This window comes from Cervus canadensis, chromosome 30 (assembly GCF_019320065.1).
Source record: "Cervus canadensis isolate Bull #8, Minnesota chromosome 30, ASM1932006v1, whole genome shotgun sequence".
NCBI lineage: Eukaryota > Metazoa > Chordata > Mammalia > Artiodactyla > Cervidae > Cervus > Cervus canadensis.
This window is the reverse complement of record NC_057415.1, coordinates 17,792,562-17,809,109: the sequence shown is the minus strand read 5'-3', so window position 1 is coordinate 17,809,109 and position 16,548 is coordinate 17,792,562. Positions and strand designations below refer to the sequence as shown.

General features: G+C 41.8%; 1 protein-coding gene across 6 annotated transcripts in view; it reads right to left on the bottom strand.

Annotated features, from left to right (window-relative positions):
• WNK2 (WNK lysine deficient protein kinase 2) overlaps positions 1-16,548 on the bottom strand; it is a 144,299-nt gene that overhangs the window by 11,016 nt on the left and 116,735 nt on the right. For 3 of the 6 annotated variants that reach the window (XM_043453405.1, XM_043453401.1, XM_043453403.1), the window contains 2 exons: positions 13,778-13,822; positions 12,065-12,324 (listed from right to left, as the gene is read on the bottom strand). In XM_043453405.1, the coding sequence (XP_043309340.1) occupies positions 12,065-12,324; positions 13,778-13,822 (305 nt within the window). The remainder of the gene's footprint in view (positions 1-12,064; positions 12,325-13,777; positions 13,823-16,548) is intronic. The other 3 variants (XM_043453402.1, XM_043453404.1, XM_043453406.1) reach the window with 1 other exon arrangement.

Here is a 16,548-nt window from a genome sequence, read left to right as displayed (position 1 = left end):
AGCAAACAAAAGTCCAGGAACAGATGGCTTCCCAGGGAAATTCTACCAACTATAATAAGAAGAGCTAATACCTAGCATCACAAACAATTCCAACAAATGAGGAGGAGGGAACACTCCCAAATTCATTCTACGAGGCTATTATTACCCTGATAAAATTTAGAAAAAGACATTACCCCAAAAATAAAATTACTTCAATATCTCTGATGAATACAGACACAAATACCCTCAGAAATATTAGCAAACCAAATTCAACAAGATATAAAAATGACCATATACCATAATCAAGTGTGATTTATTCCACAGATGCAAAGATAGCTCAAAACCCACAAGTCAATCAGTGTGATACACCACATTAACAAAAGTAAGGATAAAAATCACATGATCATTTCAACAGACACAGGAAAAACGTTTGACAAAATCCAACTTCCATTCATGATAAGGACTCACATCAAAGCTGATACAGAAAAAAACATATTTCAACATAATAAAAGCCATTTATGACACGCTGACAGCTAACATACTCAGCTGTTTCTTCTAAAATCAGGAACAAGATGAGGATGCCCACTTTTGCCACTTCCAACATAGTACTGGCAGTCCTAGCCACAGCAATCAGATAAGAAAAAGAAATAAAAGGTATCCAAATTGGAAAGGAAAAAGTAAAAATGTCACTATTTGCAGATGACATATTATATATAGAAAATTCTAAAGTCCTAACAAAAAACTAAGAACTAATAAATGAATCCAATAAAGTTGTAGGATATAAGATTGACAAACAGAAACCTACTGCTTTTCTAAACACTAATAATCAACTATCAGAAAGACAAAGCAATAAAACAATCCCATTTAAAACTGCATCAAAGAGAATACAATACCCAGGAATACACTTAACCAAGGAGGCAAAAGGTCTATAATCTAAAGACTACAAAACTAAGGCAAAGGAAACAAAAATAAAGTAAACGAGTGGGAATTAATTAAACTTAAAAGCTGTTGCACAGGTAAAGAAACCTTTGACCAAAAGAAAAGAGAACCTATTGAAAGTGAGAAAATATTTGCAAATTATATGACTGATAAGGGGTTAATATCCAAAATAAATAAACAGCTCATATACTCAATATAAACAAAACACCTTATTAAAAAAATAGGCAGAGGACTTGAATAGATATTTTTCAAAGAAAACATACAGATGACCAAGGCACATGAAAAGCTTTTAAACACTGGTAATCAGAGAAATGTAAGTGAACACCACAATAAGGTATCACCTTACACTTATCAGAATCAGTTCAGTTCAGTTGCTCAGTCATGTCCGACTCTGAAACCCCGTGAATCACAGCACACCAGGCCTCCCTGTCCATCACAAACTCCCGGAGTTTACTCAAACTCATGTCCATTGAGTCGGTGATGCCATCCAGCCATCTCATCCTCTGTCATCCCCTTCTCCTTCTGCCCCCAATCCCTCCCAGCATCAGGGTCTTTTCCAGTGAGTCAACTCTTCACATGAGGTGGCCAAAGTACTGGAGTTTCAGCTTCAGCATCAGTCCTTCCAATGAACACCCAGGACTGATCTCCTTTAGGATGGACTTGTTGGATCTCCTTGCAGTCCAAGGGACTCTCAAGGGTCTTCTCCAGCACCACAGTTCAAAAGCATCAATTTTTCGGCGCTCAGCTTTCTTCACAGTCCAACTCTCACATCCATACATGACCACTGGAAAAACCACAGCCTTGACTAGATGGACCTTTGTTGGCAAAGTAATGTCTCTGCTTTTTAATATGCTATCTAGGTTTGTCATAACTTTCCTTCCAAGGAGTAAGCATCTTTTAATTTCATGGCTGCAATCACCATCTGCAGTGATTTTGGAGCCCCCCAAAATAAAGTCCGACACTGTTTCCACTGTTTCCCCATAGCTGTAACCAAAAAGATCACCAATAACAAACATTGGCAAAGATATTGATAAAAGGGTACCCTAGTACACTGTTGATAGGAATGCAAATTGGTGGAGCCACTATGGAAAACATTATAGAGGTTCTTCAAAAAACTGAAACTAGAAACACTATATGATCCAGCAATTCCATTCTTGGGTATGAATCAACAGAAAATGAAAACACTAATTTAAAAGATACATGTACCTCAATGCATGTTCACAGCAGCATTATGCACAACAGTCAAAATATGGAAACAACCTGAGAAACAGATGAATGGATAAAGATATGTGGTTTATATATATAATGGAATATTACTCAGCCAAAAGAATGAAATTTTGCCATTCGCATCAATACAGATGAAGCTGGAGAGTATTGTGCTTAGTGAAATAAGTCAGAGAGAGAAAGACAAATACTGTATCTGATCAGATATATGTGGAATCTTAAAAAAAATGAACATAACAAAACAGATACAGATTCACAGATATGCAGAAAATAAATTAGTGGCTACCAGTGGGAAGCTGGAGGGAGAGGGGACAAGACAGTGGCCGGAGATTAAGAGATATAAACCAATATGTATAAAATAAATAAGCCACAAAGATATATTATACAGCACAGGGAATATAGCCAACATTTTATAATAATTTTAATGATATACATCTATAAAAATATTGAATCACGATGCTGTACATTTGAAACTAGTAAAAATAGTTTAAATCAACTATACAATTAAAGAAAATTTTTAAAAAGAATGTAAAATAATGTGAAATAAAACTCCTGAGAGCTCATCCAAGATGGTGCAGCAGGAAAAGCATGGGCTCACCCCATCTCAGGAGCACACACACACACACAAAACTGCTGAGGAGCCATCAATAAAAAAGATTGAAAGCTGCCAAAAAAGATATTCTACATCAAAGGATATAAAGAATAAACAAAAACAAGATGGTAGGAAGGGTGTATTTGCAATATAATCAAATCCCATACACACTAGGTGGACTATCCACAAACTGGAGATTAAGCACATCGCAGAAGTTCTCCCACATGAGTTAGAGCTCTGAGCCCCAAGTCAGGTTCCCCAGCCTGAGGCTCTGATATCAGAGGTAGGAGCCCCAAAAGCACTGGCTTTGAAGGCCAGCAGGGCTTGACTGCAAGAGCTCCACAGGAGCGACTGAACTGAACTAGGCCACAAAACAATTCTGAAAGATATAAATCATACAAAGTATACTTTCTAACACAATGGGTGAAATTAATAAACTAGATGACTGGCATACACACACACACACACACACATACATACATACATACATAGAAAGTAGATGACAAACTCAAACAACCAAATAGTCAAAGACATTATCACAAGCAAAACCAGAAAACACCTTCAGTTCAGCCACTCAGTTGGGTCTGACTCTTTGCAACCCCATGGACTGCAGCAAGCCAGGCCTCCCTGTCCATCACCAACTCCCAGAGTGTGCTCAAACTCATGTCCATTAAGTCAGTGATGCCATCCAACCATCTCACACTCTGTTGTCCCCTTCTCCTGCCTTCAGTCTTTCCCAGCATCAGGGTCTTTTCAAATGAGTCAGTTCTTCGCATCAGATGGCCAACGTATTGGAGTTTCAACTTCAGCCCTTCCAATAAATATTCAGGACTGATTTCCTTTAGAATGGACTGGTTTGATCTCCTTGCAGTCCAAGGGACTCTCAAGAGTGTTCTCCAACACCACAGTTCAAAAGCATCAATTCTCTGGCACTCAGCTTTCTTTATAGTCCAACTCTCACATCCATAACATGACTACTGGAAAAACCATAGCTTTGAATATAAGGACCTTTGTCAGCAAAGTAATGTCTCTGCTTTTAATATGCTGTCTAGGTTTGTCATAGTTTTTCTTCCAAAGAGCAAGTGTCTTTTAATTTCATGGCTGCAGTCATCATCTGCAGTGATTTTGGAGCCCAGGAAAATAAAGTCTGTCACTGTTTTCATTGTTTCACCATCTATTTGCCATGACATGACAGGACTGGATGCCATGATCTTAGTTTTTTGAATGCTGAGTTTTAAGCCAACTTTTTCACTCTCCTCTTTCATTTTCATCAAGAGGCTCTTTTGTTCCTCTTCACTTTCTGTCATAAGGCTGGTGTCATCTGTGTATCTGAGGTTATTGATATTTCTCCCAGCAATCTTGTGCTTTCATCTTGTGATTCCAGCTTGTGCTTCATCCAGTCCGGCATTCGAATGATGTACTCTGCATATAGGTTAAATAAGCAGGATGACAATATACAGCCTTGACGTACTCCTTTTCCTATTTGGAACCAGTCCGTTGTTCCACGTCCGGTTCTAACTGTCGCTTCTTGACCTGCATACAGATTTCTCAGGAGGCAGGTAACATGGTCTGGTATTCCCATCTCTTAAGAATTTTCCAGTTTGTTGTGATCCACACAGTCAAGGGCTTTAGCATGGTCAGTAAAACAGAAGTAGGTGTTTTTCTAGAATTTCCTTGCTTTTTCTATGATCTAATGGATGTTGGCACTTTGATCTCTGGTTCCTCTGCCTTTTCTAGCTTGAACATCTGGAAGTTCATGGTTCATGTACTGTTGAAGCCTGTCTTGGAGAATTTTGAGCATTACTTTGCTAGCGTGTGAGATGAGTGCAATTGTGTGGTACTTTGAGTATTCTTTGGCATTGCCCTTCTTAGGGATTGGAATGAAAACTGACCTGTTCCAGTCCTGTGGCCACTGCTGAGTTTTCCAAATTTGCTGGCATATTGAGTGCAGCACTTTCACAGCATCATCTTTCAGGATTTGAAATAGCGCAACTGGAATTCCATCTCCTCCACTAGCTTTGTTCGTAGTGATGCTTCCTAAGGCCCACTTGACTTCATATTCCAGGATGTCTGGCTCTAGGTGAGTGATCACACCATCGAGATTATCTGGGTTGTGAAGATCTTTTTTGTACAGTTATTCTGGGAATTCTTGCCACCTTTTAATATCTTCTGCTTCTGTTAGGTCCATACCATTTCTGTCCTTTATTGTGCTCCATCTTTGATGAAATGTTCCCTTGGTATGTCTAATTTTCCTGAAGAGATCGCTAGTCTTTCCCATTCTATTGTTTTCCTCGATTTCTTTGCATTGATCACTGAGGAAGGCTTTCTTATCTCTCCTTGCTATTCTTTGGAACTCTGCATTCAGATGGGTGTATCTTTCCTTTTCTCTTTTGCCTTTAGCTTCTCTTCTTTTCACAACTATCTGTAAGGCCTCCTCAGACAAGTATTTTTGCCCTTTTGCATTTCTTTTTCTTGGGTATAGTTTGATTCCTGTGTCCTGTACAATGTCATGAACCTCTGTCCATAGCTCTTCAGGTACTCTGTCTATCATATCTAATCACCTTAGAACAAATTAAAAGGAAAACACAATAATGTCCAGAGGGAAATTTGGAACTGTAAAAGTCTACATTAAAAAAGAAAGATCTTAAGTCAACAACTTAAATGTATACCATAATAAAGATTACAAATAAGATACATACACAAAATACAGAAAAGAAAAACAATAAAGAAAAATCAATGAAATCAAAACTTGGTGCTTTAAAAAGATAAAAATTTGGCAAAGTTTTTAGCCACCAAACTGGATAACTCAGATGAAGTATACAAATTCCTAGAAACAGATAAACTTTCAAAACAGACTCAAGAGGAAACAGGAAAATCTGAATAGACCTATAAGAAGTATTGAGATTGAATTATTAAGAAAAAAGATTCATGTCAATGTATGACAAAACCCACTACAATATTGTAAAGTAATTAGCCTCCAACTAATAAAAATAAATGAAAAAAAAGAAAAAGAATAAAGAAAAAAAGAAATTCTCAACAAAGAAAAGCCCCAGGATAAGATGACTTCCCTGGTAAGCTGTACTATTTAAAGAATTAATACCAATACTTCTCAAACTCTTCCAAAAAGCTGAAGAGGTGGGAACACTTCCTAAATCATTATATGTAGCCAGCATCACCCTGCTATCGAGGCCAGATAAAGATATCACAATAAAAAAATTACAACCTAATACCTTTGATAAATACTGATGCAGAAAGTAGCAAACTGCATTCAATAGTATATAAGAAGGAGTATAAACCGTGACCAGGTGCAATTTATCTGAGGAATGCAAGGATCATTTAATATATGAAAATCAATCAACATAATATACCATTAATAGAATGAAAGTTTGAAAAACTATGATCATCTTAATGCAAAAAACCACTTGCCAAAATCTAACACTCTTTCATGACAAAAGCACTCAACATACTAGAAATAACACAGAATATTCTCAGTATGATGAAGGTCATATATGAAAAACCCATTGTTAACATCATAATGATGTGAAATATCATTATGATGTGAAAAATCAGAAAGCTTTTCCTCTAAGATAAAGACAAAGATGGCCACTTTTGCCGTTTCTATTCAATATAGTACTTGAAGTTCTAGCCAGAGAAATTAGGCAAGAAAAGGAAATAAAAGGCATTCAAACTGGAAAGAAAGAAGTGAAATTACCTCTGTTCGGAGATAACACATTGTTATATGCAGATAGCCCTAAAGAACACACACACACACACTGCTAGAATTTATGAATTTAGCAAAGTTGCAGGGTACAAAATCAACACACCACAGTCAGTTGTATTTGTATTCACTAGCAATGAATAATTTGAAAAGGAAATTAAGAAAACAATTACATTTAAACATAGAGAATAAAATAATTGGGAAAAATTAAACTAAGGAGTTGAAAGACTTATACACTGAAAACTGCAAAATACTGTCAAAAGAAATTAAAGCAAACTTAAATAAATGGGAAGACATCCTGTATTTATGGATTTGAAGACAAGATTGTTACTATGTCAATACAACCCAAAATGAATCTAAACAGATTCAATGAATCACTATCAACATCTCAATAGCATTTTTTCAAGAAATATAAAAACTCATCCTAAAACTTATTTGGATTTTTAAGGGATTCCAATAACCAAAACAATTTTGAAAAAGATCAAAATTGGAAGACTCTGACTTTTTGACTTCAGAACTTACTGCAAAGCCACAGAAATCAAAACAATGTAACGTTAGTAAGAGGATAGACTGTAGACAAGTGGAATAGAATAGAAAATCCAGAAATAAACCTTTGCATATCTGGCCAATTGATTTCCAACAAGAGTGCCAAGAGCATTCAATGGGAAGAGAACACTTTTTTTTTTTTTAAACAAATACTGCTGGTACAAACAAGATATCAACACGCAAAAGAATAGAGCTAGTCCCTTACCAAACACCACATATAAAAATTAACTCAAAATGGATTAAAAGCTCTAAACATAAGAGCTACAGATATTTAAACTCTTAGCATCTTTAGAGACCTCTTAGAAGGAAACATGGAGAGAAAGCTTTATAATATTGGATTTGGCAATGATTTACCGGATATGATACCAAAGTCACAGGCAATAAAAAGAAAAAATAGGTAAACTGGACTTCATGAAAATTAAAAATGTTTACGTATCAAAAGACATTATCAACAGAGCAAAAAGGCAACCCAAGGAATAGAAGATGATTTTTACAAATCATATTATCTGAAAAGAGATTAATATCTATCCAGAATATATAGAGAACTCTTCCAACTCAACAACAACAAAAACACTCAATTCAAAAGCTCTTTCCACCATACAATGGTGGATACAATAAGAAGTCTGCAACCTGGAAGGCCCTCACCCTAGCATGCTGATACGTTCATGTCAGACATCCAGCACTCAGGACTGTGAAAATAAATTTCTTTTGTTTATAGTTTAAAAATGGGCAAAAGACTTGAATCAAAGAAGACCTACAAATGGACGATAAGCACCTGAAAAGATGCCCAACATAACCTATTATTAGGGAAATGCAAAACAAAACTAGAAGATACCACTTCATACCTATCAAGATGACTACTATTTTTAAAAAATCAGAAAAATTTTAAAAAGTGTTAGCAAGGATGTGGAGAAAGTGGAATCCTTATGTATTGTTGGTGGGAATGTAAAATAGTGCAGCTGCTCTGGAAAGTAGTTTGGTGATTCCTCAAAAAGTTAAAACTATAAATACCATATGATTTAGCGATTCCACTCCTGGAATCCCAAAGAACTGAAAGCAAAGACTCAAAGAAATATCTATATACCCATGTTCACAGTAGCATTATTCACAACAGTTAAAAGATAGAAGCACCCCAAGTGTCCATCAATGGATGAATGGATAAAAAAATCGTGGCATATACATACAATGGACTATCACTCAGTGTTAAAAAATGCTCACTTATGCTACAACATGGATGAAATTTGAAGACATTATGCTAAGTGAAATAAACCAGTTTACAAAAAGACAAATACTATATGATTCTACTAATATTAGGTACCTAAAGAAGTCACATTTATAGACAGAATGATAGTTGAAAAGGGCTGGGGCTAAAGGGGGCATATATAGGCAAATATTTTTCATTGAGTGTAAAGTTTCAGTTCTACAAAATGAAAAAATTTTGTAGACATATGGTGGTCTACATATGTATGTAGATATGTGTAGATATGGTGGTCTACATATGTATGTAGACATATGATGGTTGGACAATATAAATATAATTAATACCACTGAACTGTATATATTTTTAAAAGGTTAAGATGTTAAATTTTATGTTATGCGTATTTGACCACAATTTTTAAAATAACTGAACCTGGAAAGCATTATACTAAGTGAAATAGGTTAGTGACAAAAGGGAAAATATTGTATGATTCCTCTTACATGAGGTAAGAAGAGAAGTCAAATTCACAGAGACTGACAGTAGAATAGCGGTTACCAGTGGCTGGATAACCAGTTACCAGAAAGAGGGGCTGGATAGTTGTTTCTTATTGTGTAGTTTCTATCTGGGATAACAAAAAAGTTCTAGAAATGGACAGTTGTGAATAGTTAAGAAAAAAACCAAAACCTTATTAAGAATCGCAGATATCTGAACAACACCATCAGCAGAGCTGACCAAGAGGACCTGGCCCAGCACAGATAAGAAAGCTGATGTGCTGGAGTCTGAACAGAAAAGTAGAGACTAGCCTGCCCGAGGCCTGTGTGCAGACCCTGCAGGGCCTTGGGGCCAGGTTATGAGCTCTCAATTCTGTTCCAGAATAATGGAGCAGAGATTTGAGGAGTTTAATGGAGGTGCAGTGTCAGGAGGGTGCTACAGAAGAGGAAGAGAGGAAGTTCAGACGGGGAGTGTGGATACGAGACGGAACGAAAGGCGATGACCTCAAGCACCTGTGAAGCAGTGACCAAGACTCACAACTTGGGTCAAAAATCAGTCCCAGCAAGTTTTAAAGAACTGAAAACACACAAAAGTTGTTCTCTTATCACAGTGCATTTAGGCTAAACAAACAAACAAACAAAACACTAACAAAAAGATTAATAACTATATTGCTCAGTTGTGTCCAACTCTTTGCAAGCCCATGGACTGTAGCATGCCGGACTCCACTGTCCATGGGATTTCCCAGGCAAGAATACTGGAGTGGGTTTCCATTCCCTTCTCCAGGTGATCTTCCCGACCCAGGGATTGAACCTGAGTCTCCTGCTTGGCAGGCGGATTCTTTACCACCTGAGAAGACACTAATAACTATATTACCTCAATTAATTAATATAGTACCTCAAATCACCATGGAAACTATAAAATATTTGAACAGAAGGCTAAAGAAAATGCTATATATAGAAATCTTTGGAATGCAGCTAATACCAGTAGAAGGAATTTTATAGCCTGAATACCTATATTAAAAGAAGAAAGGCTCAAAATCAATGCACTACATATCTCAAGAAACTTTCTAGAAAAAAGTAACCCAAAGATAAAAGAAATAATAAAAGAAACTAATGAAACATACAATAAAGAATTATCACCAAAGTGATGTGCACTTTGAAAAGGTTAATAAAATTTATAAACTGAGAGAAATCACCATTATCAGGAATGAAAAACAAGACATCACTGGAAATCCTGCGAACTGTGAAGAGAAGATATTACAAACAACTTTATATCAATTAATTGGAAAACAGATAAATTTAGAGATGTACCAATTGTTAGAAAAGCAGAATTTAACAGAAAGAATAGAAAACCTAAATGGTACTAAAACTGTAAAGGAAATTAAATTCATAATGGAAACCTTACCCTCAAGGGATGGAGGGATATGTGACAAATACATACCAGCAAAATGTCAATCACAGCTCACAGGAAGAGGTACCTGAGAGTTCACTGAAGAATTTTCAATCTTTTGTACATTTGAAACTTTTGAACCTTCCCACACTCAAAAAAATAAAATAAAAGGCCATCATCAAAAAATGTACAGACAATAAATGCTGGAGAGAGTGTGAAGAGAATGTTGGTAGAAATGTAAATCGGTACAGCCACCGTGGGCTTCCCTTGTGGCTCAGCTGGTAAAGAATCTAACTGCAATGCGGGAGACCTGGGTTTTGATCCCTGGGTTGGGAAGATCCCCTGGAGAAGGGAAAGGCCACCCACTCCAGTATTCTGGCCTAGAGAATTCCATGGACTGTATAGTCCATGGGGTCAGAAAGAGTCGGACATGACTGAGCGACTTTCACTTCACTTCACAGCCACTGTAGAGAACAGTATGGAGGCTTCTCAAAAAACTAAAAACAGAGTTACCATATGATCCTATAATCCCTCTCCTGGGCATGTATGGGGACAAAAACATGGCCCAAAAGGATACATGCACACCAATGTTCATTGTAGCACTGTTTACAATAGGCAAGACATGGAAGCAACCTACTGGCCCATGGACGGATGAACAGATAAAGATGTGGTACACATATACAGTGAAACATTACTTAGCCATTAAAAAGAATGAATAATGCCTTTTGGAGTAACATGGATGGTCTTAAAGACTGTCATACTGAATGAAGTAAGTCAGACCAAGCAAGACAAATATTGTAAAATATCACTACTTTATGCAAAGTCTTAAAAAAAATGATACAAATGAACTTATTTACAAAACAGAAACAGACTCACAAGACTTGAACGAACTTATAGTTACTGTGGGGAAGGATGGGCGCAGGAACAGCTAGGGAGTTTGGGACTGACGTACATACTGCTATATTTAAAATGGACAGGGACTTCCCTGGTGGTCCAGTGGTTAACAATCCACCTTCTACTGCAGGGGATGCGAGTTCCACCCCTGGTTGGGGAAGATCCCACATGCTTGCTGCAGGGCCACTAAGCCTGCACATTGCAACTCCTGAGCTCACACACTCTAGAGCCTGCATGCCACAACTAGGGAGTCTGTGCGCCAATCAACAGAACCCCACACACCACAACTAGAGAGAAGCCCCCACGCACAACTAGAGAAAGTCTGTGTGCAACAAAGAGGCCACGGGCCACAGTGAAGACTCAGTGCAGCCCCCTCCCCCACCAAAAACTGGATAACCAACAAGGACCTACTGTATAGCACAGGGAACTTTGTTCAGTATTAGGAAACAACCTAAATGGGAAAAAACATTGAAAAATGAACAGACACATGTGTATGTATAACTGGAACACTTTGCTGTACCCTTGAAACTAAGACCACATTATTAGTTGACCACATTCCAATATAAAATAAAAAGTTTAAAAAAAAAAAAACCCAGAATAAAATAAAACCTCCTGGCCCAGATGGCTTCACCAGTAAACTTTGCTAAACATTTCAGGGAGAAATAACATAATCTTGCACAAACTCCCCCAGGAGACTAAAAAAGAGGGAATACTCCTTCAAAGTAGGTTTTGAAGTCAGCAGTCCTGATCCAGGAACAATCATACAACAGAACCAAAGACAGCAGCTCCTCACTTCTGCCCCACGTGTTCTGGGCACACCTGAGCTAAAATGCAACAAGAGGTATCCCCTGGGTATGTCATGCAGACCATGCCCACTTTGCCAGCTTGGGTTCTGATGGAAGACAGTGAAGGTGGGGCCAGCAGGACAAGGCCACATCTGCTAGCTGCTGGCCAGTCCCACCGAGACACTGCCCAGCACCAGGTCAGGGCCTACTGCTCTGCTGAGATCTGGAGTCATGGCTTCACTCCCATTCCGTCCCCTCGACTCTGGGCAAATCCATCCCCTTTCACCCCCTCACCATGCCCCACTTACAGCCCGCGCCTCGCCAGAGGCCAGAGGCCAGCCTGCTGTGGCCTCCATGTCATGCAATTTCTGCGTCTGCTTCAACTGGTTGAGTGACGGCTTTAGCTGTGTGGCCCCGACCGTCTTGCTTGTCCACTCGTCCACCAGCTTGTGCAGGTCGTCCGTGAAGGTGCCTTTCTTGTTGTTGCTGTTGTTCACCTGCGCCTGGATGTGCAGGGCAGGTTGGGGGCCCGGCTCAGGGCCCGGGACCAGGCTGCTGGTGGAGGACCCTGGGGAGCACACACAGGCCAGGTTGGTGACACCGCCCGCCAGCACCACTGGCCGGCTGCAGTCATTTCAACAATGGTCTCGCTTAAGCCAGGCAACACCTTGCTTCAGGAGATGGTCTGCATTTGGGGGTCCATGCAGTTTTAGACACAGTGGAGTGATCTCAGGCTACAAGGCTTTGCCAGGCAGCCATTACCCATCTCAACAGTCAGGGGTCAGGATCCCAACTGCTGGCAGCTTTACACAGTATCCACTCTGTGCCCACACTGCCCAGGACCACCAGACCTCCGTGTGCGGGAGTTCAGAAAACTGCCGGTATAGCTGGACCCAGACTAGGGGCAAAGTCCTCCGGCTTCTGCACTCGAAGTTCTAACATGAGTATCCAGGGGAGACTCAACAATACTTCGGGCAGAGTGCTTAGCAGCTACCAATATCCTTCCAACAAAGGGAAGACGCTTGCAATAGGTTGGACTGCTGTTTCTGTGAACGATAATGATTTGGGGATCTGGAATTTAAGACACAGAAACCATGCCTCTCCTTAGCAGAGCATGTAATAAAAATAAGGGGTACAAACACCCAGAGCCTTGGTGCCAACTAAGAGGCTGATGCTTGTAGAAAAAGGAACTGGGAGGCCCAGATGCCCAACGAAGGCCTGGGGCTGTGGCTTAGGTGAAGCTGGACAACGGTGAGCACACTTGGCCACTTTACTCAAAGGTCTTTTTTAAGGACCAAAATAGGACTTTCAAACTTTCAAAAATTATGTCCCTTTCCTCCTCCAGTACATAATTTCTGGTTGGCAATTTTGGATAAGCCAATTTTTTAATTTTCTGCACTAAATAAATAACCCAATGACCATCTCTTCAAACAAGTCATTGCAAAACATAGTTTACTTTAGAGGCTAGCAATGAAAAAGCACAGACACAAACAGTTAAACATTAGTGATGAGATTTTACACACGTTGCTATTTCTACATGAACATTTCAGCCCAAAAAGAAAAACAGAAAAATTTTAAAAATTAAAAAAAAAAGAGGCATGAGATGAGAGCAGTGGGCGGCCCAGGTAAACTGATACCCATTTTGTCCCGGCATCTCTCCTCTGTAGGGGCACTCATCTTTAGCACTTGAAGGAAATACTCATTCCTACGGTTTTGGAAAAGGAGCCAATTAATGATGGGTAATACATGGACGTTTCGGAGAAGGAAAGCCAGTTAGGTGTGAACTGGCGAGAATGCACAAACTCTAGGAGCCACGGAGGCTTGAAAGGGTGCCTGAGGGCGGCTATCTCGCCAGGTGGAGGCCCAGCAGCACCCACGGAGGGTGGGCACGGAGCGGGTCCACACCCGCCTGCCCGCTGGGCCCTCGGCTCCCGGTCCAGCCGTGGAAACCCTGATGCACATTAGCCACAATAAAGCCCATGCGATGGAAGCGGACAAGGGGTAAAAAACCCGATAATTACGACTGCTGTGCTCTTTGCCTAGACAGAGACGCTTCAAGGCAGACCCTGCAAGGGAAGAAGAAACGACACAAGACCACAGGGTTAGGCGGGACAGCACACGAGGGGGACAAGCCACCACACTCTAAGCAAAGGTCATCAGTGTGCGAGGAGGAGCAAAGGCCAGCAGTTCAGAGAGAAGGGACCAGCCTCCTGGGCTAACTAGGAGGCCCCCACGTCAGTGTGGAGGTTCACACGAGCTTCGCCGAGGGGCGGAGGTGCAGGGCCAAGCCCCAAGCTTCAGGTAGAAGTGTGTGTGTCTCTAGAAGCATATTCCAAAAAAAAAAAAAAAAAAAAGAGAGAGAGAGAAAGAGAGATAGCAAAAGAAAAAAAAAAAACAATTAAAAAAAAAAAAAAGCAAAGCACACTGCTTGGCTTTCAAATGTAAGGTTTTGGGGAGTCCTGCTGGTTGAGGCAGGATGCCGAGTAAAAGTCAGCCAGGAGAACTCTCAGTGGAGCACAGCCTGGCCCTGCCTGGTGTTAGGCTCATGGGCAGTTTTCCAAGTGCAAAAAGATACATTGTTTTGCAGATTTGAGGCCAATCCGGGATCTTGGGCTGCCCTGAACAGGCCAGTGGTGAGTGTGGAGACGGAAATATGAGGAGCCCTGTCTACAGAGGTGGGAGGGAAGCTGATCCTCATTCTTGGTAACACAGCTGCCTCGTTGGGTATTCCCTATCCCTATCTCACCCTATGGGGCAAGGTGAGAGGCCCCCTTACTGCACCATCACTAAGAGCTCCCAGACCCCGTGCTCCCAGAGGCTGCCTGTGCTAAGACAGATGGACAGTAACTTTAGTGTTTGGCATTGACAATTAGTGCCCACCTGGAGGGCAGATGAGCTGGTTGAAAGGGGCTGCCACACCCAGCTTACCGTGTGGCATTCCAGGCAGCCGAGCAGGCAAAGATGGGATGGGCAAGGATGGCTCAGATGCTCCCAAGGTCACTCAGCAAGGCCACGCTAGCATGGAGGGTCTGTTTGTGCTCCTGCCCACGGCCCCTCCCCTGGAGCACGATTCCCTACACACCCCCATTCTCCCAAGAGAGTGCCCACCACAGCACCATTCCCAGCTCCCTCACTACGGAAGGCCAGACCCTGTTTACTGTATTTGGGGACAGGGGCAAAGGCTTATTGGGGAAAAGCTGTACACATTGGCTCAGAAACCTAGCTCACACTGAGCTGCACTTATCTTGGTTCATCCTATTGTGTTCGCTGAGGCTGACTTGGTAAAAAGGGAGGTGCTATTCAGTTGGGGTCTGTAAAGAGAATAAAATGGAATTGGGCCAGGCAGGCACAATCCAGACTGATTCTCAGTGGGAACTCTGAAAAGTTTTTACTGGTCTGCATCCTGAGGTGGACGCACAGAGCCCTTTAGGGGTTCCAAGGTACAAAGGGAGGCGGGTTCTGGGCTCTGTGACCGTTTATGACAAGTGAACACAGATTTCCTAGTCGAGATCCTGGGGTCGTACTGTCCTCTGGACCACAGCAGTCCCCTATAGACGACCCTGGGACCTGGGACTAAGTACTCTGCCAGCTCCCTGCAGTTTAACCATAACAGGTTCTTTCGAGAGGCTGCTCTGTGCCTGCCTGGCAGCTCCTAGTGTTGCTAGAGCTCCGCATTCAGAGCTATCTCCTGTCACCCTCATGGGAAAGAGAACACGCCAGCCAGCCATAGAAGCTGCCTGCTAGAGGGAGTCTCTGCCTGCGGTCAGCCTGAAATCAGGGCTCCGGATCGATCTTTCTGGTTACCCAGGCAGGGTCAAAGCTTTACACCAGGACACCGTGCTCAGAGCCAGAAAGCGATACCAACCCACACCCTCACTGGACACAGCGTGAGGGATGGAGCATAGCTCCTGGCCTTCCATGCCCTGGCTGAACACGGACCCTGAGGTGGCCAGAGCCTGGTCAGCTCCCAGCCCTTGGGGTGGGTCTTTAACACAAACAAACCAGATTTGGATCCCTCCACACAGGTCACACTGTCTGGCTCTACAAAACCACAGCTGAGCAGGCCTCATTTGGCTAACCAGTCCATACTCACACCAGAGCCCTGCCCATCCTCAAGTAGCCCCTTGAATCTCTTCCCCTGTGTCTGTTCCCTGGCCTGAGTCCTGCTCTAAACACACACCATGCAGACAGCGCCTGATGAACAAGCCTCTACCCAGCCCTGCTCAACCCACACCACACTAGTATACACATCGAGTTCCTGCCTACAGAGCAGGAAGGAACAAGGCAGCTACAAGGAACATAAGCTACAAGGGAGCAATGCAAGGGCAGCAGGCCTGCACAGAACTCACAAAGGGCCCACATGGGACACACCAGGGGCCCACTTGCAGCCCACAGGATACCTACATGGGACCCACACAGGCCCATAGGAAGCCGACATCAGGTGCACTTGGGGAATAATGGTTTTAACCAGCCCCACCCCCTGGTTTCCCATGAAGAGAGAGTCCTCCCCATAGCACTTCCATCCTTAGCCAAGGCTTAGCAAAAGCCAGTTTAGCAACCCCAGAAATACTCCGAGAAGCTTCCACACGGGCAGATGCTAGGGATCTGGGGCTTGGCAGCCTCTCCCAGCTACTGAGAAAACTGTTCTTCCCAGACTGCAAAGGAGCAACACACTGGATGACCTAACATCTTGTCCTGGTGCAGCTCGTGTCTGCAGGACCCCCCATAGCCAGGCCAGGAGTCTCAGGCATTGCCCAGGCCTGCATGCAACGAGGCCCCCCACCCCACTTGC